This window comes from Leucoraja erinacea, chromosome 32 (assembly GCF_028641065.1).
Source record: "Leucoraja erinacea ecotype New England chromosome 32, Leri_hhj_1, whole genome shotgun sequence".
Taxonomy (NCBI): Eukaryota; Metazoa; Chordata; class Chondrichthyes; order Rajiformes; family Rajidae; genus Leucoraja; species Leucoraja erinaceus.
The window spans coordinates 20,671,440-20,694,901 of record NC_073408.1 but is presented as its reverse complement, the minus strand read 5'-3'; the positions used below and the strand labels follow the sequence as shown (position 1 = coordinate 20,694,901).

Genomic DNA, 23,462 nt, shown 5'->3' with positions numbered 1-23,462 from the left:
ACGTACAAACTACGTACAGACAGCACTCATAGTCAGGATCGAACCCGGGTCCCGGCGCTGTAAGGCAGTAACTCTACCGCTGTGCCACCTTGTTGCAATACAAAGATATTATAATCTTTTTAGATATTAATAAAGTTTTTAGCCAGTGGATGTAGCCACAAAACTACAGGATTGCTGTAAAATAACATCTGTATTGTGTATGTCCTGACCTGATAGAAACTCTACCATCTATATCCAGTTTCCGTAGTGTGACCTTGATCCATGTTCATCTCAGTTCAACAATGGTGAGGGAAGCTCACTGAATTCCTGCAAATGGAGAAGACAAATAACACTTTTAATACAGTAACAAATCAGCTGATATCATGACACACTTGTGGTGTCAGTGGGAGAGCATTTTAGGACCAGTGACCACATTTCTATTAGTCTTATGTTTTTATGGTATTTGATGGGAGGCGCTTGCAAACATTGATTGGAGTAGAATATTTGCAGGCAATGGCCCGTGTTGTAATCTGGAGGATTTTAAAAGTGAGATTGTGCGAGGTCTTGCTCTGCCTGTTCCCCTTAGAGTGAAGGGCGAGGCCATTAGGAGTGGGGAACCTTGGATTGCAAGAGCTCTGGTCAGAGAAAAGGAGGCAAGTGTCAGGGACAAGCAAACGGGATCCAGTTAATCCCTGGATGAGTATAAAGGATACCAGAGTATACTTAAGAAGGAAATCGGGCAAATATAAAGGGGAAATACAATAGTTTTGGCAGTGAGGATTGAGGAGAATCCAAAGCTTTTGCGAGTATATTCAGAGAAAAAGGGCAATTAGGGAGAGAATAGGGCCCCTCGGAGACTAAAGTGGACATCTTTGTGTGGAGCTGCAGGAAATGGCCGAGGTCCTCAATGGATATTTTGCCTCTTTTTTACCAAGGAGAAAGACATGAAGATTTGGGAGTTCGGAGATATCTTAGGGATAGTCCACTTTACAATAGAGGAGGGCCTGGATATCTTAAAATAAATGAGTTTAATTTAGAAAGGTGTGAGATGTTGCATTTTTGGAAATCAAACCGAGATAGGGTAGGACTTTCACAGTGAACGGTCGTCCCTGGGGAGTATTATAGAAGAGAGGGACGTAGGAGTATAAGTACAGTGGCATCACAAGTAGATAGAGTGATGAAGAAGACCTTTGGCATGTTGACCTTCATCAGTAAAGGCGTACAGTATAGAAGTTGGGATTTTATGTTGCAATTGTACAAATCGTTGATGTGTGAAGCATCAATTGGGGTATTGTGTGGAGTTTTGGTCATCCTGCTGAAAGAAAGAACAATTAAGCTGGAAAGAGTGCAGAGAAGATTCATGAGGATGTTGCCAGGACTCGAGGGACAGAATTCTAGGGAGAGGCTGGGGGAGACTATCCCTTGGAGAGTAGGAGACTGAGGGGAAATCTTTTAGAGGTGTATAACATTGTGAGAAGCATAGATTGGGTGAATGCACACATTCCCAGGGTTGAGGAACCGTGAACTGGAGGGCACACATTTAAAGTGCGAAGGGAAGATTGAATAGGAACCCGAGGAGTAACTTTTTCCCCCACAGAGTGGTACGTAGTTAGAATGAGGTGCCAGGAAAAACAATTAAGACAGGTACAATAACAACATCAAAATGCCATTTGGACAGGTAGATTGATTTGAATAGTTCATAGCAAAAGGATTTGAGTATAGGAGCAGGGAGGTTCTACTGCAGTTGTACAGGATCTTGGTGAGACCACACCTGGAGTATTGCGTACAGTTTTGGTCTCCTAATCTGAGGAAAGATATTCTTGCCATAGAGGGAGTACAGAGAAGAGTTGCCAGGATTCCTGGGGGACAGGAATTTAGGGAAGAAAGACTGAGATAGACTCGGTTTGTCACTCGGTGAATTTAGAAGATACAATAGGGGACAATCCATTTACGAAACGAGGGGAAATCTGTTAGGTCCATAGATGAGGAAAACTGACACATTCCCAGTGGTGAAAACTCTGGAATTCTCTGGGTTGAAGGTTTGAAGCCAGTTCAGGTGAATATTTGTCGACATCTGGAGTTAGATGTGACCCTTGTGGCTAAAGGGACCAGGGGTATGGAGAGAAGGCAGATACAGGATACTGAGTTGGATGATCAGCCATGATCATATTGAACGACGGTGCAGGCTCGAAGGGTCGAATGGCCTACTCCTGCACCTGTTTTGTATATTTCTATGTTTCTTTGAAAGGTTTAGAAGCATGCGTGTCAAATGCATGTAAATGGGACTAGCTTAGATGGACGTCTTGGTCAGCATGGCAGGTTGGAAGGTCTTTAATTTAGATTAAAGATACAATGCGGAAACAGGCCCTTTGGTCACCGAGTCCGCGTTGACCAGTGATCCCGGCACATTAACACTAATCTACACAAACGAGGGACAATTTACACATATACCTGTATGTTTTAGCTGTGTGAGTTTTTGACACTATAATACTTAACCAAACTGATAAACATACTTGTGGCCTGATGTACTATTTCCCTGTTTGTTCCCCACTCTCACAGCCAACATAATGACGATTATAATATTTTCTCAGCGAAAGTGTGGCCTGTCCAAAAACGTCACTCATTACCTGGTTGCCATGGCAGCGGCGGATCTCCTGGTGATCATCATCGACCTGATCCTGAGGCACATCCCGATTGTTTTCAGGGGCCTATTCCAGTTTGTGGATTCGCTGCATGTGTGCAACATCCACGCCAGCTTCCTCTTTGCCGCCAGCGACTGTTCTGTCTGGTTCACCGTCTCCTTCACCTTCGACCGGTTTGTGAGCATTTGCTGCCAGAAGCTGAAGACCAAGCACTGCACGGGCAAGATGGCGGCCGCGGTCCTGGGAACGGTGACCGCGCTGAGCTGCCTGAAGAACATCAGCTGGTATTTCATGCTCAGCGGGCAATACTGGCTACTGAACAACCCTTGGTTTTGTAACATAGAATATGATTCTCTATACTCACGGGCTTGGGGGGCTTTTGAAACATTGCATTACATTCTTACCCCAGGGATGGCATTTGTTATGATTCTGCTGTTCAATGGTTTAACGGTCAGGCACATCTCAGTAGTCAGCAAGGCCAGGAGACGGCTCCGGGGTCACAATAGTTTGGAGAACTCCAGAGACCCAGAGATGGAGAACCGAAGGAAGTCTATCATTTTGCTGTTTCTCATCTCTGGGAATTTCATACTGTTATGGTCAATCTTGGCTGTGCACTGCTTGTGGAACAAAACATGGTATTTTGGTTTCAGTTCTGAAACTCCACCCAACTTTGTTCAGGAGATCGGCTTCATGCTTCAGCTGCTGAGCTGCTGCACAAACACCTTTATCTATGCATTGACCCAGTCTAAATTCAGAGAGCATTTGCAGACTATGCTGAGATGCCCTCCTAACTGTTGTTGCAGAATTCATCGGGTTTAGAGAGACTGCAATGGAAACAGGCCCTTTAGCTCACCGAGTCCAGGCCAATCACCAATCACTAGGTCTATCTTATCCCATTTTTACATCCACTCACCATGCATGAGGGGCAATTGACCTACAAACCTGCACGTCTTTGCGATGTGGGATGAAATCGGAGGAAACGCACGTGGTCGTCAGAAGAATCTGCAAGCTCCACACAGACAGTACCCGAAGGTTTTGTAATATAGATACAGAAAGGGTTAGGATGGGGAAGAAGTGAATGGGCCACCTATTTCATTGCACAAATAGTTCTGCCCTAACACATGTTTCATGTATGTTGTGTTTTTTATGACTTTCTCTCCTGAGATAAATACAGGTCTATCGCCTCGTATTGTGCATGTTTCCATAAAACATATTGGATATAACTTGTGTGATGCTTTAGGGAACGTTATTTGTAATATGTGGACTGAATTGTTTATAATGGAATTTTGATTGTGAACTTGAGAACCACTTAAAAGTTACTTTGGAAATTGACAAGCAGAAAAAAAGCTGTCTGTGATTTAAACAGCAAAGAGAACAAAAGAAAAATGTTTTCATGTAACCCACCTCGCAGAAATCAGACACCATTATCACATTAAAACACAGTATGTTAGTTTCACAACAGGGGATCATAGAAGTTGACAAACAATTGCTTCTATTGATATATGTGTAATGATACTCTGTAAAACAATGTACCGTACTTCCTTTAGTATTTTAGCTTGCAGTATCGAAAATAAACCTACTACTCTTGATTTTGAAATCCTGTGGAAAAAATAATGTTTTTATTGCGAGCCAGAAACTTTCTAGATCTTACCCTTCTTTCCCCAACGACGTCATTGTTTTCATAACATTATTTTCTGCAACACAATGTTTGGCCAACTATTATGCTAAAGTTGTCCATGAAACTCTATGCACAAAATCTGCAGAAAGTTACTTGCTCTTCGCTGAAACTGCAACCTTACTGTGTGTGACCTTCCTCACTGTGAAACGCTGGCCTCAGAAATACCCCTGCATCTGAGACCTTCATCGCTTAAAATTCTTCTCCCAGTTTGATAGCAATAATTCCACTAGTGCAACGCTTCCTTTAGTTTAGCTTGGTTTAGAGATACAGTGTGGAAACAGGCCCTTCGGCCCACCGAGACTGCACCGACCGGCGATTCCCGCACATTAACATTATCCCACACACACAATTTTTACATTTACACCAAGCCAATTAACCTACAAACCTTTACGTCTTTGGAGTGTGGGAGGAAACCGAAGATCTCGGAGAAAGCCCACGCAGGTAAAGGGGAGAACGTACAAACTCCGTACAGACAGCACCCGTAGTTGGGATCGGACCTGGGTCTCTGGTGCTGCAGGTGCTGTAAGGCAGCAACTCTACTGCTGTGCCACCGTGCTGCTTCCTTCTAAGGAATTTTTCCCCAGATGTGAACTTCTCCCAGACTCGCAGAGAAGTCTCCTTTTGACAAACTCCCCATCTGTGAAACTTGTCCTTGCATGAAAACACTCTTGCACAGCATTAACTCGGTAACCTGGGCATCGACCCCTCCCTCTGCAACTGGACACTGGACTTTCTAACCAACAGACCCCAGTCTGTTAGATTAGACAAGCACACCTCTTCAACCCTCACCCTGAACACTGGCGTTCCACAGGGCTGTGTGCTGAGCCCCCTCCTCTACTCCCTCTTCACCTACGACTGCACACCTGTACATGGTACTAACACCATCATCAAGTATGCAGATGATACAATGGTGATTGGCCTCATCAGCAACAACGATGAGTCAGCCTATAGGGAGGAGGTCCAGCTCCTAGCAGCATGGTGCGCTGACAACAACCTGGCCCTTAACTCCAAGAAGACCAAGGAGCTTATTGTAGACTTCAGGAAGTCTAGGGGGGCGGCACGCACACCCCCATCCACATCAACGGGACGGAGGTGGAACTTGTTTCCAGCTTCAGGTTCCTGGGGGTCAACATCTCTGATGACCTCTTTTGGACCCACAATACCTCAATTGGTCAAGAAGGCTCACCAGCGTCTCTTCTTCCTGAGGAGACTGAATAAGGTCCATCTGTCTCCTCAGATTCTGGTGAACTTCTACTGCTGCACCATCGAGAGCATCCTTACCAACTGTATCACAGTATGGTATGGCAACTGCTCTGTTTCCGACCGGAAGGCATTGCAGAGGGTGGTGAAAATTGCCCAACGCATCACCGGTTCCTCGCTCCCCTCCATTGAGTCTGTCCAAAGCAAGCGCTGTCTGCGGAGGGCGCTCAGCATCGCCAAGGACTGCTCTCACCCCAACCATGGACTGTTTACCCTCCTACCATCCGGGAGGCGCTACATGTCTCTCCGTTGCTGAACCAGCAGGTCCAGGAACAGCTTCTTCCCTGCGACTGTCATACTACTCAACAATGTACCTCGATGACTGCCAGTCACCCCCCCCCGGACACTCCTCCCACAGGAAAAACACTATGTCTGTATACATGTAAATAGATTTATTTATTGAAATCATATTCTATGTCGCTCTTCCAGGGAGATGCTAACTGCATTTCGTTGTCTCTGTACTGTACACTGACAATGACAATTAAAGTTGAATCTGAATCTGAATCTGAATCTGAAATCTGATCGGAGCCTACTGCTTTGATACCTTTGCAATCTAAGATCTGAGGGCCAGCAGTTAGAAACTGCTTTATTAAATGAATGTACATATATATATAGGGAGAGAGAAAGGAAAGGGAGATGTAACCATTTGTCAGTCACCATGGAGACCCAAGGAACCGCAGATGCTAGTTTATAAAAAAAGATACAAAGTGCTGGAGTAACTCAGCTGGTCAAGCAGCATCTCAGAAGAATATGGATAGGTGACGTTTCAGATTGGGGCCTTTCCCCGGACTGAAGCAGGATGTCAACCTGAAATGTCACCGACCCATGTTCTCCAGAGATGCTGCCTGTCCTGTTAATTACTCCACTACATTGAGTCTTTTTTTTTGTCATGTTTAGGTGGCATGGTGACGCAGCGGTAGAGTTGCTGCCTTACAGCACTAGTGACCCGGGTTCCATCCTGACTACGGGTGCTGTCTGTACAGAGTTTGTACGATCTCCCAGTGACAGCATGGGTTTTCCCCAGGTGCTCCGGTTTCCTCCCACACTCCAAAGACGTACATGCTCATGGTTAATTGTCTTTGATAGAATTATAAATTGTCCCTAATGTGCAGGATAGTGTTAGTGTATGGGGATCGCTGGTCGGCAAGGAGCCGGTGGGCCGAAGGACCTGTTTCCACATTGTATCTCTCAACTAAACTAAACTAAACTAAACTAAACTAAACTAAACTAAACTAAACTAAACTAAACTAAACTAAACTAAACTAAACTAAATAAATTAAACTAAACTAACTCTTGCTTCTCTCTCTTGTGTTCTTATGTTCTCAGCAGAGTACAGAGGAAATTCATCAGTCTGCTCTCTCCCTGCCTTGCCAAGCTCTGTCAGTACCTGGGGACATGTGGGGTGAGCAGGGCAGCAAGCTTTTACAACATATATTGTTACATGATAAAACCATTTTGCTTCACGGTTTTCTTTGTACTAATGTTTTTATTCATAAAACAAAAACAGACATAGAGAGTATTAACACAATCAAAGGCTGCCTATATCGACAACCAAACTGTCATCAAATTAATATATCACCAACTTTATCAATAATACACTCAACCTCCCGCGGCCTCCAGAGTCCCCGTGGACACCGCGTGTTCCCTCTCCAAGGACACGCGGGCACGATTTTGCTTCACTGTGGGAGTGGACCAGCAGGTCAGTAATGTAAAACAAGTGACTCAATTATTGATGCTTTCATCTTAGAATCTTTCAGCAGGTGGGAGTTAGGATTAGAAACTCAATCTGTAACAAACCCCTCTCTACTGTGTGAATTATTCAGTACTCCGTTCCATCACATCAAGCATATCAGACCTCTCTTTTAGCAAGGTTACACAAAAAAAGGGAGTTAGGATTAGAAACTCAATCTGTAACAAACTCCTCTCTACTGTGTGAATTATTCAGTACTCCGTTCCATCACATCAAGCATATCAGACCTCTTTTTTATAAATCTGTTTTTGAGCTCTTGACAATGTTTCTGTGTGTTTGCTATTGTCTAATGACTTCTTAAGTTCCATTCAGATGCTAAGTTCGAGTGGTACATCGTGAAGTGTCTAAATTCATCCCTGTCTTTTCAGCCCATGAATGATGGATATCTATCTCTGACAAATATCTAGGATAAAATAATACTCTCTCGTGGTTTATGTCCACAGCATGTTTAGATGTTACCCATCCTATTTCTCCAGAGATGCTGCCTGACCCGCTGAGTTACTCCAGTGCTTTGTGTCTATCTTTGACGTCTCGCTTAGATGCCCAGTCACTTAGTCATTCAGTCACTCCGCCCTCGAAATGACAAAGAGCAAGATGATCCTTGCACAGCAACATGATCACCATCCATGGGTAATTATCATTGGATATATATTCAGTCGGAGTCCACTGCTCCAAGTGGACGTGCCTGATTTCTGGCGCCATGTGAAACCTCTCACATTCCTTACTCCATTCTTCCTGGACCACGATCGTGGTTTAAATTAACATTGTTGCTTCTACACCATCATGTCTGAAATCCCTGGATCACATCATCGTCTCAAGTTCCTCTCCTGCTTTGTGAAGACAAGATTCCCTCCCCTGTTGTCAAAGCATGAATGAAAGGATTGAATATTTAAAGCAGCTTTTATCATTTCATGAAGAGGCTTACAAAACAATTAATGATGGCAGTGCCGGGGAGTCTGGTGAACAGCTTCAAGGTTCCATTCTCTTCCACAAAAAACCTACTCATTTGCTTTCACTTTCTTGTTTAAGAAGGAACTGCAGATGCTGGAAAATCGAAGGTAGACAAAAGTGCTGGAGAAACTCAGCGGGTGCAGCAGCATCTATGGAGCGAAGGAAATAGGCAACGTTTCGGGCCGAAACGTTGCCTATTTCCTTCGCTCCATAGATGCTGTGCACCCGCTGAGTTTCTCCAGCAATTTTGTCTGCTTTCAGTTTCTTTTCAGTAGTTCACTTTCAACCGCCGGTTGTCATGGAGAGGAACGTGGGTGGAAAGGTTTAGAGTCTGAAGAACGAACTTGATCCGAAACGTCACCCATGCCTTCTCTCCAGAGATGCTGCCTGTCCCGCTGAGTTACTCCAGCTGTTTGTGTCTATAGAAACATAGAAACATAGAAATTAGGTGCAGGAGTAGGCCATATGGCCCTTCGAGCCTACACCGCCATTTAATATGATCATGGCTGATCATCCAACTCAGTATCCCGTACCTGCCTTCTCTCCATACCCTCTGATCCCCTTGGCCACAAGGGCCACATCTAACTCCCTCTTAAATATAGCCAATGAACTGGCCTCAACTACCCGCTGTGGCAGAGATTTCCAGAGATTCACCACTCTCTGTGTGAAAAAAAGTTCTCCTCATCTCGGTTTTAAAGGATTTCCCCTTTATCCTTAAGTTGTGACCCCTTGTCCTGGACTTCCCCAACATCGGGAACAATCTTCCTGCATCTAGCCTGTCCAACCCCTTAAGAATTTTGTAAGTTTCTATAAGATCCCCTCTCAATCTCCTAAATTCTAGAGAGTATAAACCAAGTCTATCCAGTCTTTCTTCATGACAGTCCTGACATCCCAGGAATCAGTCTGGTGAACCTTCTCTGCACTCCCTCTATGGCAATAATGTCCTTCCTCAGATTTGAAGACCAAAACTGTACGCAATACTCCAGCTGTGGTCTCACCAAGACCCTGTACAACTGCAGTAGAACCTCCCTGCTCCTATACTAAAATCCTTTTGCTATGAAAGCTAACATACCATTCGCTTTCTTTACTGCCTGCTGCACCTGCATGCCTACCTTCAATGACTGGTGTACCATGACACCCAGGTCTCGCTGCATCTCCCCCTTTCCCAATCGGCCACCATTTAGATAATAGTCTGCTTTCCCGTTTTTGCCACCAAAATGGATAACCTCACATTTATCCACATTATACTGCATCTGCCAAACATTTGCCCACTCACCCAGCCTATCCAAGTCACCTTGCAGTCTCCTAGCATCCTCCTCACAGCTAACACTGCCCCCCAGCTTAGTGTCATCCTCAAACTTGGAGATATTGCCTTCAATTCCCTCATCCAGATCATTAATATATATTGTAAATAGCTGGGGTCCCAGCACTGAGCCTTGCGGTACCCCACTAGTCACTGCCTGCCATTGTGAAAAGGACCCATTTACTCCTACTCTTTGCTTCCTGTTTGCCAGCCAGTTCTCTATCCACATCAATACTGAACCCCCAATGCCATGTGCTTTAAGTTTGTATACTAATCTCTTATGTGTGACCTTGTCGAAAGCCTTCTGGAAGTCCAGATACACCACATCCACTGGTTCTCCCCTATCCATGCTACCAGTTACATCCTCAAAAAATTCTATAAGATTCGTCAGACATGATTTACCTTTCGTAAATCCATGCTGACTTTGTCCAATGATTTCACCACTAACCTATCTAAGGTTTAGAGGGATATGTGCCAAATGCGAGCATATAGGACCAACTTGGATGGGGCATCTTGGTCAGCATGGACATGTTGGGCAGAAGGGCCTATTTCCATACTGTATACTCCATGACTCCGACTCAAAAACTCACCTGGTCAGTTATGTGTAACGGTGATAAAGGGCTGATCATTATTTTTTATCAATTAATGTACAATAATGACACACATTAGATACGAGGAAAACTCTAGTGATGGAAAGTTTGGGGAATTATTAGTCTGAGATTATCTTTTCCTAAAATTGCTCACTCATTGCATGCTAAACTATGCTTTCTGAAGGTTTAGAACTGGTACAGTCACATGGTGTTTAAGTTACTGGACTAAAAACCCATAGATTTGGATGAATTAATATTTACTTAAAATTAGAGAAATCAATATTCACTCATCTACATTTTAATTCATGACACACTGTGTATATTGGCGCTTTAACCTCTCTGTGGTCAATACTTCCTTTAGGTCCTTTTCACTGAAAATGAGCAGGATATAATCTATTATTCAGTGAACTCTCAGAGCTTAATAATGACCTCAATGGTGGATCTTGGCACCGTCATTCAATGTGGCTCCGTGCTTGTTTATAGTGAAACTTTGCCATGTCCCTGAACGTTAATAAGGTGGAAAGTTGGGACCAGACTTGATACTTGAGAATCGAGCTGAATGATTTATTACTCTTTGCTTCAGCCTTCTAATAGATCTGATGTTTCACTTTGCCTGCCATGTGAAATTGCAGTTTGTTAACAAACCGAAGAGAAAAAGAGGAGTACAATTGTAAAATGTTATTTTCTCACGGTACTTTACAAGAATTCGGAACAAAATCCAATTGAGCTGAAGGTGGTCACTTAATTGGAGTCTGCCGTGACTGGCTCCTCTGGTGATCAGCTTGTGTGGTCTGTACACTGCTCTGTAAGCCTATATGTTTCAAGGGAGCGTAGTCATGGTGATCTGTGGCTGGCTGAAGTCACTGAAGAGCTTGGGTTTCTTGCTGATGAAGACTACCTATTCATTGGGTCTTGAGTATCTTGCAGTGGGTTATTACTGGAATTTAATTGCAAATATTGCCCTTATTAGTCAGAACCCTTCTCCACCCTAGTTTCTAGGTTCTCAAAGGATTGTCGAATGTTTCCAGCATGGATAAAGGTTATTCAGCCCATCCATTCTGTACTGGTTATGTGCTAGAACAATCCACCTAGCCCCACTCCCTCACCTTGCTCATTCTTTCCTTTCCAATCCAATTACCCTTTAGAGGTAATCAAACTCACTTCCACTAATATGAAGAAAACGGGGTTGAGAGGGAAAGATAGATCAGCCATGGGCCAATTACCTAATTCTGCCCCTCAAACTCATGAGGAGAGGCAAGTTGCTGGCTTACTGTGCCAGAGCCCGGGTTTGATGCAGACTGTGGGCGCTTGTCTGTATGGAGTTTGTAAGTTCTCCCTGTGACCTGTGTGTGTTTTCTCCGGGTGCTCCGGTTTCCTCCCACGCTACAAAGACTTACAAGTTTGTAGGTTAGTTGGCTTTGATAGAATTACAAATTGTCCCTAGGATCGTAGTAATCTGCGAAGATAGCTGGTCGGCACAGAATCGGTGGGACGAAGGGCCTATTTCTGCGCTGTATCTCCAAACTAAACTAAACTAAACCTTTGCTAACAGTGGAGTCCAGACCTCATAAAGCTCCATGTAAAAATGTTTCTCCATATGTTATTTTGTTTCTTTTGCAGTCGCTATCATTCTATGTTCCAAGGATGTTGTTTATAGGACTAAGAGGCAAACATCTTGGTCAGCATGGATGAGCTGGGCCTGATTCTATCCTGTATAACACACAGCAATGGGATCAGTTTCTCTCTAGCCACCTTGTCTAAGCTTTCCATTGCCTCCCACATCCTCTTCCGTTCTAAAGAGAAGAAGTCTTGCATTCACAACACTGAAGTTATTTATCCCTAAAATCATTTTAGTAAAACAGAAGGTGCTGGAAGAACTCAGTCTGAAGAGGGACCCCGATGTGAAATATTACCTGCCCATCCCCTCTATCGATGCTTCGTTAAGGTTAGTATAGAGATACAGCGTGGAAACAAACCCTTTGCCCATCAAGTTCACACTCACCAGCAATCCAAGGACACTAGCACTATCCTACACACTAGGGACAATTTACATTTTTTTCCAAAGCCAATTAACCTACAAATCTGTATGGCTTTGGAGTGTGGGGGGAAATTGGAGCACCAGGGGAAAACCCATGCACAGGGACAGAACATGTAGTCAGGATCAAAGCTGGGCATCTGATGCTGTAAGGCAGCATCTCTGCACTACAGTGCCATGCAAAGCTGCCAGACCCACTCAGTTCCTCCAATATCCCAATATCTGCAGTTCCCTGTGTCATCATTTTAGTAAATCTGTCCACACCCTCTCCATAATGTTTGTCTGTGACATCAGAACTAGACGCAATATTCCAGTTATGGTCAAAGTATTCTTTTATAAATGTTTGTCGTGACTTCTTTGCTCTTGTAACCTATACCTGAATTTATAAAACCAGGATCCTACTTTCTCAGGTACACAAAAGTGCTGGAGAAACTGAGCGGGTGAAGCAGCATCTATGGAGCGAAGGAAATAGGCAAAGTATCGGGCCGAAACCCTTCTTCAGACTGATAGGGGGTGGGGGGAGGTGGGGAGAAGAAAGGAAAAAGGAGGAGGAGGAGCCCGAGGGCTGAGGTAGGAAGGGGAGGAGACAGCAAGGGTTAACAGAATTGGGAGAATTCAATGTTCATGCCACTAGGGTGCAGACTCCCCAAGCGGAATATGAGGTGCTGTTCCTCCAATTTCCGGTGTTGCTCACTCTGGCCTTGGAGGAGGCCCAGGACAGAGATGTCAGATACGGAATGGGAGGGGGAGTTGAAGCGTTGAGCCACCGGGAGGTCAGGTTGGTTATTGCGGACCGAGCGGAGGTGTTCGGCAAAACGATCGCCAAGCCTCCGCTTGGTCTCACCGATATAGATCAGCTGACATCTTGACCAGTGGATGCAATAGATGAGGTTGGAGGAGATGCAGGTGAACCTCTGTCACACCTGGAACGACTGCTTGGGTCCTTGAATGGAGACGAGGGGGGAGGTAAAGCGACATGTGTAGCGTCTCTTGCGGTTGCAAGGGAAAAGTGCCCGGGGAGGGGGTGGTACGGGAGGGAAGGGAAGAATTGACAAGGGAGTTGCGGAGGGAGCGGTCTTTGCGGAAGACAGATGGGGGGAGATGGGAAGATGTGGCGATTGGTTGGGTCACGTTGGAGGTGGCGAAACTGACGGAGGACTATTTGTTGTATGTGCCGGCTAGTAGGGTGAAAGGTGAAGACCAGGGGGACTCTGCCCTTGTTGCGAGTGGGGGGATGGGGAGAGAGAGCAGTGGTACGGGGTATGGAGGAGACCCTGGTGCGAGCCTCATCTATAGTGGGGGAGGGGAATCCCCGTTCCCTGAAGAATGAGGACATTTGCGATGCCCTGGTGTGGAACACCTCATTCTGGGAGCAGATGCGGCGTAGACGGAGGAATTGGGAATAGAGGATAGAGTCCTTACAGGAAGCAGGGTGGGAGGAAGAGAAGTCAAGATAGCCGTGGGAGTCAAACTGTCCTTCCATTTTCAATCCTCTAAGTGTATTTACCCGCAGACTTCTTTGCCTTTGTACCCAGTTTAGTTTAGGTTGTTTCTTCTTATTCGTCCCACCAACATTTCGAATATCACATTTATTCACATTTAAATGTAATCTACCACCTATCTGTCCATCCTTCCAATCTGTCTGTATCTCCTTAGTCTCTGCCGAAAAATCCCCAATATACAACAGGGTTCTGTTCCATTCATAACCCAATGCTCCTAGTACTACCCCTTGTTAGAATCAACTGTAAACTAATTCTGCTGATCACTTTCTTTCTTTTATCAATTTAATTTTAATATTTAATATAACGCATTCAAATCCCTGGATAACACGCTCCCTGATGCCGTGTATTTGTGGACTGGCAAGATAGTCGAGCCAGCAACATTCTCAGCAACCAGCAACCAGACCCTGTTTACACTTTGCTTGGCCAGCCAACAACAGACTCCTGAAATAAAGAGGCAAGCCTTGAGTCTTGTCAAGGGAAGGGATTACCAGGCAAACTGAGGCAACGGTTCCAGGATGAGCTCAAAGCCTCTTCAAAGAAATGTAATGTCCTCGCTGACTACCTGGCCCATGGTCATAGAGTCATAGTCCTAGAGTGTGGAAACAGATCCTTCAGCTCAACTTGCCCACACTGATCAACATGTCCCAGCTACAATAGTCCCACCTGCCAGCATTTGGCCCATATCCTCTAAACCTGTCCTATCCTGTCTAATTCTTTCTTAAATTTTGCGATAGTCTCTGCCTCAACTACCTCCTCTGACATCTTGTTTTGTGTGTCGTCTGTGGGTGAAAAAGTTACCCCTCAGATTCCTGGATCTTTTCCCCTTCACTTTAAACCTATGTTCTCTGGTTCTTGATTCCCCTACTCTGGGCAAAAGACTCTGTGCGTCTACCAGATTTATTCATCTCATGCTTTTATACACCTCTATAAGAACATCCCTCATCCTCCTGCGCTCCAAGGAATCGAGTCGCAGCCTGCTCAACCTCTCCCTATAGCTCAGACCCTCTAGTCCTAGCAACATCCTCATAAATCCTCACTGTACCCTTTCCCACTTGACAATATCTTGCCTATAACATGGTGCCCAGAACTGAACACAGTACTCTAAATGTGGCCTAACAAACAACTTATATAACTGTGACATGACCTCCCAATATAACTGCAACATGGCCTCCCAGTCCACCAAAGTAAAGAAAGAGCAAATAGAATGGTGTTGAGAACCACAAGTCCATGCATCAGAAGCACACAGAAGACCTATATGAATTCTGAAATGGCATAACATCTCAACAACAGCTCACCCGTCTCCCGTTCAGCCACCTCCTGCCCCTTCGATGGTTCCAACATTGACTTCAAGGGTCACCCAGAACCTACAAAACTGGTAGAAGCAAGTCATCCTTTGCCTAAAGAATGAAGACTATCTTATAATTTAAAGTTATAAATATGTCACTTTATTCATTAGTAAGATTTCTGTCTCTTACTCTCAGGTATCAATGTGAAAAGGAGTGATTTCTGCAATTTGAGCAAATCCTCAATAAAAACGTTTCGTTTGGTTATTATTTAAATTGAGTAAGACAATCAGACAAGTGGCTGGGAAGGAGAGATGTTTACTTCTGCATAATAGATAGAGCACAAAGCAGATTAGTAAACTTGAGAGGAGTTTATCAGTGACGATGAAATAAATAATTCATAGTTATCTGAGATCTGGTCAGTCGGTGCCTCTTGTTGTTCCTTGGGCCATGCCTGTACGCAGCAGTCCAGGCACCTCACTGTGATTGCACCAGTCTTCCCATGAAAGCACCGTGGCTGGAAATCCCACTGAAAGGACTGAGTAACGCACCCCAGGACAACTTGTTCTGACGTCACGTTGGTCAGAGGGGTGTTCTCCGCTCATCCAGTGCCCTCTTCCGCAGCATGGTCCCGAAATGGGTGATGGATTGACTTGGAATTCTCAACCTCTGTTCAGGTTTCTCTGGATCCTGCCTCCATTGGCTCTTGGTAAGAACTGGACGTGCAACCTGTCTGTTCCTAACCCCACACAAGATTAGTCTACAGTTATAAACTGTGTTTTAGTGTCAAAGAGCAAAACTTTACAATTGAAGATAGACACAAAAAGCTGGAGTAACTCAATGGGACAGGCATCCGAAACATCACCTATTCCTTCTCTCCAGAGATGCTGCCCATCCAGCTTTTTGTGTCTATCTTTGGTTTAAACCAACATCTGCAGTTCCTTCCTACACAATACTTTACAATTAGACTGGTTGGTTTCAAAATGTGTAGGAAGGAACTACAGCTGCTGGTTTACACCAAAGATAGACACAAAATGCTGGAGTAAGTCAATGGGTCAGGCAGCATCTCTGGAGAGAAGTTCGGGTTGAGATCCGAGTGTCTGAAGAAATATCTCGACCCAAAACGTCGCCTACTCCTTTTCTCCAGAGACACTGCCTGACCCGCTGAGTTACTCCAGCAATATCTATGGTTGGTTTCAATCGGGTAATGAAGTACTGTTACAGGAGGATGTTTGGCTATGCATTTCTGACCGTGTTTCAAACAAAATGTTCCGTTTATTATATTATTATTGTCACGTGTACAGTCGTACAATGAATGTTGTGTTTTGTACTGTGCAATGCAGTCAGTGAATAGACTATACGTGATTTCAATCAAGCTGTCCACAGCGTACAGATACAGGATAAAGGGAATTCAGTTTAGTGCAAGATAAAGTCCAGTAAAGTCCGATTAAGATAGTCTGAGGATCTCCAATGAGGTAGGTAGATGGTTGGCCAGGACTGCATTCTAGTTGGTGACAGGATGGTTCAGTTGCCTGATACACAGCTGGGGAATGGGTATGATCATCCCAAATTACTTAATTCATGAAAACTGCCTGTAGCTTGGGTAAATCAGTAGCCTTCGTTCCTGGGACAAAAAATTCCAGGTTGGATTCTAGTCCAGGTTTCTCATTGTAAAGACTCTGCGAAAGAGACCAGAGCAAAAGGAGATCAGAGATATAAAATATCTCTCTTCTGCTGGAAGATTGAATGGACCAGATTCTCCGACAGTGGTGCAAAAAACTTTGATAGGAGTGGGACTTTGTGCAACTGGCTACTGCAGGAGAGGCTGAGTCAAATACGTCGGTCCATTTGAAGGGAGGCTAGATAATTATTTTAAGGGTTAACTATAGAAGGTTTACAAAAAAAATACATAAAGTGCTGGAGTAACTCAGGGGGACAGGCAGCATCTCTGAAAAGGGATGGGTGATGTTTTGGGTCGTGAGCCTCGGCAGACTGAAAGTAGATACTAAGCCGGAATGTCACCTACAGTGGTTTGCAAAAGTATTCATACCCCTTGAACCTTTCCACATTTTGTCACGTTACAACCACAAACGTAAATGTATTTTATTGGGATTTTATGTGATAGACCAACACAAAGTGGTGCATAATTGTGAAGTGGAAGGAAAATGATACATGGTTTTCAAATTTTTTTACAAGTCCCGACCTGAAATGTCACCTATACATGTTCTCCAGAGATACTGCCTGACCTGCGGAATTACTCCAGCACTATGTATCTTTTCTTCCTGCGTTACTATCACTGAATTCTTGTGATAGTAATGCAGGAAAAAAAGATACATAGAGCTGGAGTAATTCCGCGGATCAGGCAGTATCTCTGGAGAACTGAGTATAGGTGACATTTCAGGTCGGGACTTTTTTTCGGGTCTGAGGAAGGTTCCCAACCGGAAATGTCACTACCCATGTTCTCCAGCCGTGCTGCCTGACTTGCGGTGTTACTCCAGCACTTTGTGTCTTTTTTTAAAAACCAACATCCGCAGTTCCTTGCATCTAGTGTTACAGGATATGGGGTTGTAAGGTTTCAAAGGTTTCCAAGGTCTTTTATTGTCATGTGTACCAATTAAGGTACAGTGATATTCAAATTACCGTACAGCCATACTAAAAAAAAGCAACAAGACACACAACTATATAAAAGTTAACATAAACATACACCACAGTGGATTCCCCACATCCCTCACTGTAGTGGAAGGCAATAAAGTCTAATCTATTGTGTAAGTCTGCCGTGAAAATCTTTTAGGAGTTTATAGGCTTAGGTTGCTATCCTTGATCATAATCTAAGGTGACAGGCAGGTACTGAGGAGGTATTGTGGTGTTGGGGGTGTGTGCTTTGGGCAGGATATCAAACCTGGTTAAGTGTATATATAAGTTACATGACAAAACATAAAGAACAGTGGCAAGTTTACTCGAAGAGCTGGCTGATCATATCTCCCAACCAAACCAACCAGAACTAGCTTGACTGCTCAATCACTCAGCTGTCTGCATGATCTCGCTGAGGATGGGTATTGGTTCTGTTCATCAATAAAATGGAACTCATCACAGTTCAAAGTGATTATATGTGAGGAAAGTTTAAAATGTCTATTTGGGATGAAGTGAGGCGTTATGTAAATACGAGCCTGGCTGAAGAATGCGTCTGTGGCGTGGGGTCACACATTGACTTTTTTCCCTTCTACTTGACACTTTGTGTTGGCTTCCACAACTTTCCATGTTCAGCACCGCTCCCAGTTTGCATCGATGGAGGTTGGCAACATCTAGGTGTGGTGCAAGTCTGAGCTTCTGCTTGAACTGTGGAATCATCCGCTCAACAATCTGGCATTTCCCTTGGCCAACCCCTTGGACAATTCCCGCCTTCCATGACCACATTCTCAGTCTATGGCAGCCGTCTCCTCTTTCATAGCTTTTCTTCAACCTACCCTCTGCTTCTCTGCTCTAACACCTTCTCCACCCATTACTTCTTCCTTTACTTAGAAACATAGAAACATAGAAATTAGGTGCAGGAGTAGGCCATTCGGCCCTTCAAGCCTGCACCGCCATTCAATATGATCATGGCTGATCATCCAACTCAGTATCCCGTACCTGCCTTCTCTCCATACCCTCTGATCCCCTTAGCCACAGGGGCCACATCTAACTTGACCCAGGGGTATGAATATTCATACTTCAAGTAACCCCTGCATTCTCTCTCTCCATCCCTACCCCACCCAAGTCACACCAGCTTTCGTTCACACCCAGCTACAGCTAACAATGGCCTGTTTCCTTTATCATTGTAACTTTTTTGCATATCTTTCATTCTACAACATCATCTATATCCCTCGTTTCCCTTTCCCGTGCCTTTCCAGTCTGAAGAAGGGTCTCAACCCGAAACACCACCCATTCCTCCTCTCCAGAGTTGCTGCCTGACCCACTGAGTTACTCCAACATTTTGTGTCTACCTTTGGCCATAACCACCTTCTTTATCCTTATCCAGTAGCTCCATCTCTTCTGTACTTGCCGCCCCTGTTCTCACCCTCGGAAAAAGATGGCATCTCCCGCACCTGGAAGATTAGTCAAGAGTGTTTTATTGTCATATGTCCCAGATAGAACAATGACATTCTTACTGAAGAACTGAAATGCTATTTGTTCCTCTCTCCACCAGCAGTGTTGGTTTATTTGGTCGTAATACTCTCTGCGTTTACTTGTTCATTTAACTTGTTTTCCTTTCTGATCCAGGGTTGGTGATCTTGGATCCGGAGGAGGTCACGTACATCGAGGTCGAGGTGAAAGGGGTGATAGGTCGATCTGTGGTGTTGGAATGCGGCCAGTCCTTGCCCACCATTTACATCTGGGGATTCACCCGGCCTGGGTCCAGCGGCATCCGAGCCGTGCTCTATGACTACGGGATGGGCGCCAAACTGCAGAAGATGGCTTCCGCGTTCGGTGAGGTGAAAGTGCTCTCCGACAGTGCGTCGCTGGTCATAGCCAATCTGCAGCTGGCAGCGGAGGGCCGCTTCACGTGTCAAAGCTTGTACGACAGCAACGATGGAGCCAGGCTGGTGTACATCTATGTGGATCTGCACGTCCTTGGTGAGTGTGAGATTTGAATCTGCGAGGCAGTGCGAGCCCAGTCCAGTACATTGTGCGTGATTGAGTTTGCTTCGCTGTATTTTTCTCACCAGGATGCAGATATGCATGCTGACATTTATTAGAGCTACTGCCTCACTGTGCCAGAGACCCAGACTCGATCCTGACGTCAGGTGCTGTCTGAGTGGAATTTGAACGTTCTCCCTGTGTGTGTGTGTGTGTGTGTGTGTGTCCTTGGGTGCTCCGGTTTCCTCCCACATCGCAAAGATGTGTGGGTTTGTAGGTTAAATGGCCTTCTGTGAACTGCTATCAGTGTGTAGGGAATGAATGCAAATGTGGGATAACATAGAGCTAGTGTAAACGGGAGATTGTGATGGTTGACGTGGACTCGGTGGGAAGAAAGGCCGTTTCAATCCCTGTATCATTCAACTGGTTATAAGCAATCAAGCTGGATTAGACATGACAGAAAATACGAATGTCCAGTTACATTCAGCAACATCCTGATAAGCAGATTGTTCATCAGCGATTCTCTCTGGGGTGACTGACGGGGAGTTGTTCGGCTTTGTCAGGATTATTGTACCATATTCATCTCTAGCTGAATGAAATTAGTAAATAAAATTATAAAGAGCCGAGGCAAGTAGGAAGGAACCAAGGATAAAATACATTGGTAGAAAGAATAACGAGGAGGGAATGAAGAGATATTTTCACCAGGATGGTGAGATGAATCTGGAACTCACTGCTGAACGAAAGGTTGGAGACAAAACTCTTTCCGCCTTTATAAAACGCCAGAGACAAAAGGCAACATTTAGGAGGGTTTTGCCATTTTGATGAGGAAAGATGCTGAAAGGAGATTTAATCGAGGCAAATAAATGCTGGAAGGTAAAACAAAAATAGAACACTGGAGGAATTAGCGGCCACTCAGCAGCAGTGCAGGCTAAAGTTGCAAGTTGATTTTGTTTGATTTAGATACAGTGTGGAAACAGGCCCTTCGGCCCACCAAGTCTGCGCCGACCAATGATCACCCATACGCCAGTTCTATCCTACACACAAACCTGCATGTCTTTGGGATGTGGGGGGGAACTGGAACACCTGGAGAAAACCCACGCGGTCACAGGGAGAACCTGCAAACTCCACACAAACTGCACCTGTGCCAGGATCGAGCCCAGGTCTCTTGCGCTGTAAGGCGCTGTAACTCTATTGCTGCGGCACTGTGCCACTCGTTGATGGTTTGAGTTGAGACTGTTCATCAACACTGGAATGATGCTGTGTTTCTCCAGTGTACTGTTTGAGAAAAAGTGGGCGTGTGCTTGAAGAACCATGGACTTCAGGGCTATGGTTCTGGGGCAGGGAGGTGGCCTTTGGATGGGGTAGTTCTTATTAGACTGGCACGGAATTCATGGGCTGAATGGCTTCCTTTTGAGTTGTAATGTTTCTACGATTCACAAAGCAATCCAGTTATTCTCACGTTCCGAGGTACAGTGAAAAGCTTTTGTTGCGTGCTAAGCAGCGGAAAGACAATACCTGATTACAATCGAGCCATTCACAGTGTACAGATACATGGTAAGGGAATAACGTTTAGTGTAAGGTAAAGCCAGCAAAGGTCAATCATAGATAGTCCGAGGGTCACCTCGGTAGTTCAGGACTGCTCTCTAGTTGTGGTAGGATGGTTCAGTTGCCTGATAACGGCTGGGAAGAAACTACCCCTGAATCTGGAGGTGTGCGTTTTCACACTTCAACATCTATTGCCCGATGGGAGAGGGGATAAGAGGGAGTGACCAGGGTGTGACTCATCCTTGATTATGCTGCTGGCCTTGCCGAGGCAGCGTGAGGTGCAAGTGGAGTCAATGGAAGGAAGGTTGGATTGTGTGCAGCACACCTGAGAGTTTATACCCCAAGCTTTTCTGACCAATTTCCCTCCGGGGATGAATAAAGTTTTATCGTATCGTCTCGTATTGCTAACGTGACAATAATAAACTGAGCTAAACTAACTAAACCATGGACAGGTTTAGGATTAGGCCTGTCCCACTTTCACGACATAATTCACAACCTTTTTTACTGGTGGACATTTTTCATCAGGCTAGAAAAACGCCCGGACCTACTTGATGCCACCAGTACCTACGACTAGCATCACGGCCTGCTACGGCCTACCTACGGCCTCCCAGAACATCCTACGACCTCGTGACGACCATGCTGCGAGTATGAGTCAAGGGCTAGGCAGAGGTCGTGAATTGGGTCATGAAATTGGGTCATGAACTGGACCAAGACCACATAATCTCATTTTTCAAGCGATGGTTTCAGTCGGGGTGTAGGAGGGGTTGTTGAATTGAAGTGAAAATATCGGTGCTATTTATGTGGCATTGACCATGTTCCTTTGACTCCACAGTTCCAATTACCAACCCGTCCATTCAGATGAGCACCTCGGCGCCAGTGGAAGGCTCCACGGTTTCAATCCTGTGTTCTGTGGAGAATGGGACTGGGCCGCTGGAGTACACCTGGAGCAGGCAGGCGACTCTGTCCAGGAGCCCCGTCAACATCTCCCAGACAGACAGCAGCCTGCTCAACCTCACCACGGTAAACAGGAACCACACCGGCTGGTACACCTGCTCTGCCAGGAACGAGGTGAATGAGGCCAGCAGCAACCGGGTCTGGCTCGACGTCATCTGTGAGTCCCCATCAGTACTCGGGCAACAGGACTTATTGACGCGTACAGTTGAAGATCATAAGTGATAGGAGTAGGATTAGGCCATTCGGCCCCATCAAGTCTACTCCGCCATTCAATCATGGCTGATCCATCTCTCCCTCCTAACCCCATTCTAATCCCTTCGCCCCGTAACCTCGGACAAGAGCTCCTGGTGGGTCAAGATGGTCTGAAAGTCAGTTTGGTTTGGTTCGGAGATACAGCATGGACACAGGCCCCCGCCCCCCCCCCCCCCCCCCCCCCCCCCCCCCCCACCCCCCCCCCCCCCCCCAGTCCATGCCGCCCATGCACTAGGGACAATTTACAGAAGCCAATTAACCTACAAACCCGCACTTCTTTAGAGTGTGGGAGGAAACTGGAGCACCAAGAGGAATTCCACGCGGTCACAGGGAGAACATGCAAACTCCATACGGACAGCACTCACAGTCACAAGGCCTGGAAAAATTACTCACCCCTCATGTTTAGCGAGGCACAGTGGTGCAGCTGGTAAAGCTGCTGCCTCACGGCACCAGAGACCAGTGTTTGATCCTGAACTCGGGTGCTGTCTGTGTGGAGTTTGCACGTTCACCCTGTGGACCGGGTGGGTTTCCTCTGGTTGACTCTGTTTCCTCCCACATCCCAAAGACATGCGGGTTTGTAGGTTAATTGGTTGCTGTAATTTTCCCCTAGTGTGTCGGGAGTGGATGAGAACACATTATGTGTGTGTGTTAACTAATGTAGATATATACAAAGTGCTGGAGTAACTCAGTGGGGCAGACAGCATCTCTGGAGAAAAAGGACAGTCGACATTTTGGGTTTGCACCCTTCTTCATGCCACTAGTGTGAATGGGTGATTGTTTATGAGAGTTTAGACATTCAGAATCGTTTTTCCAAGGTGGGAATGTCAAGGACTAGAGGGCATAGATTTAATTTGAGAGGAGCCAAGTTTAATGGAGGCATGCGGGGCACGTTTATTACACAAACGTGGGTGGTGGTGGTGGAGGAGGCAGATACGATAGTGGCATTTAAGAGGCTTTTAGATTAGCATGGAATGAAGGGACATGGGTCATGTGCAGATGAGATGAGATCATTATATCATGGCATCATGTTCGGCACAGCCATTGTGGGCCGAAGGTCCTGTTCCTGCACTGTATTGGTCTATGTTCTATGATTTTAGTTGATTTTACTATAATTCAAAGTTTTT

General features: G+C 45.3%; 1 protein-coding gene across 1 annotated transcript in view; it reads left to right on the top strand.

Annotated features, from left to right (window-relative positions):
- Positions 1-2,615: 2,615 nt before the first annotated feature.
- The window catches only part of LOC129712223 (V-set and immunoglobulin domain-containing protein 10-like 2), a 78,909-nt gene continuing 58,062 nt past the window's right edge, over positions 2,616-23,462 (top strand). The window contains exons 1-3 of the mRNA XM_055660480.1: positions 2,616-2,955; positions 19,231-19,584; positions 21,965-22,243. Of these exons, the coding sequence (XP_055516455.1) occupies positions 2,616-2,955; positions 19,231-19,584; positions 21,965-22,243 (973 nt within the window). The remainder of the gene's footprint in view (positions 2,956-19,230; positions 19,585-21,964; positions 22,244-23,462) is intronic.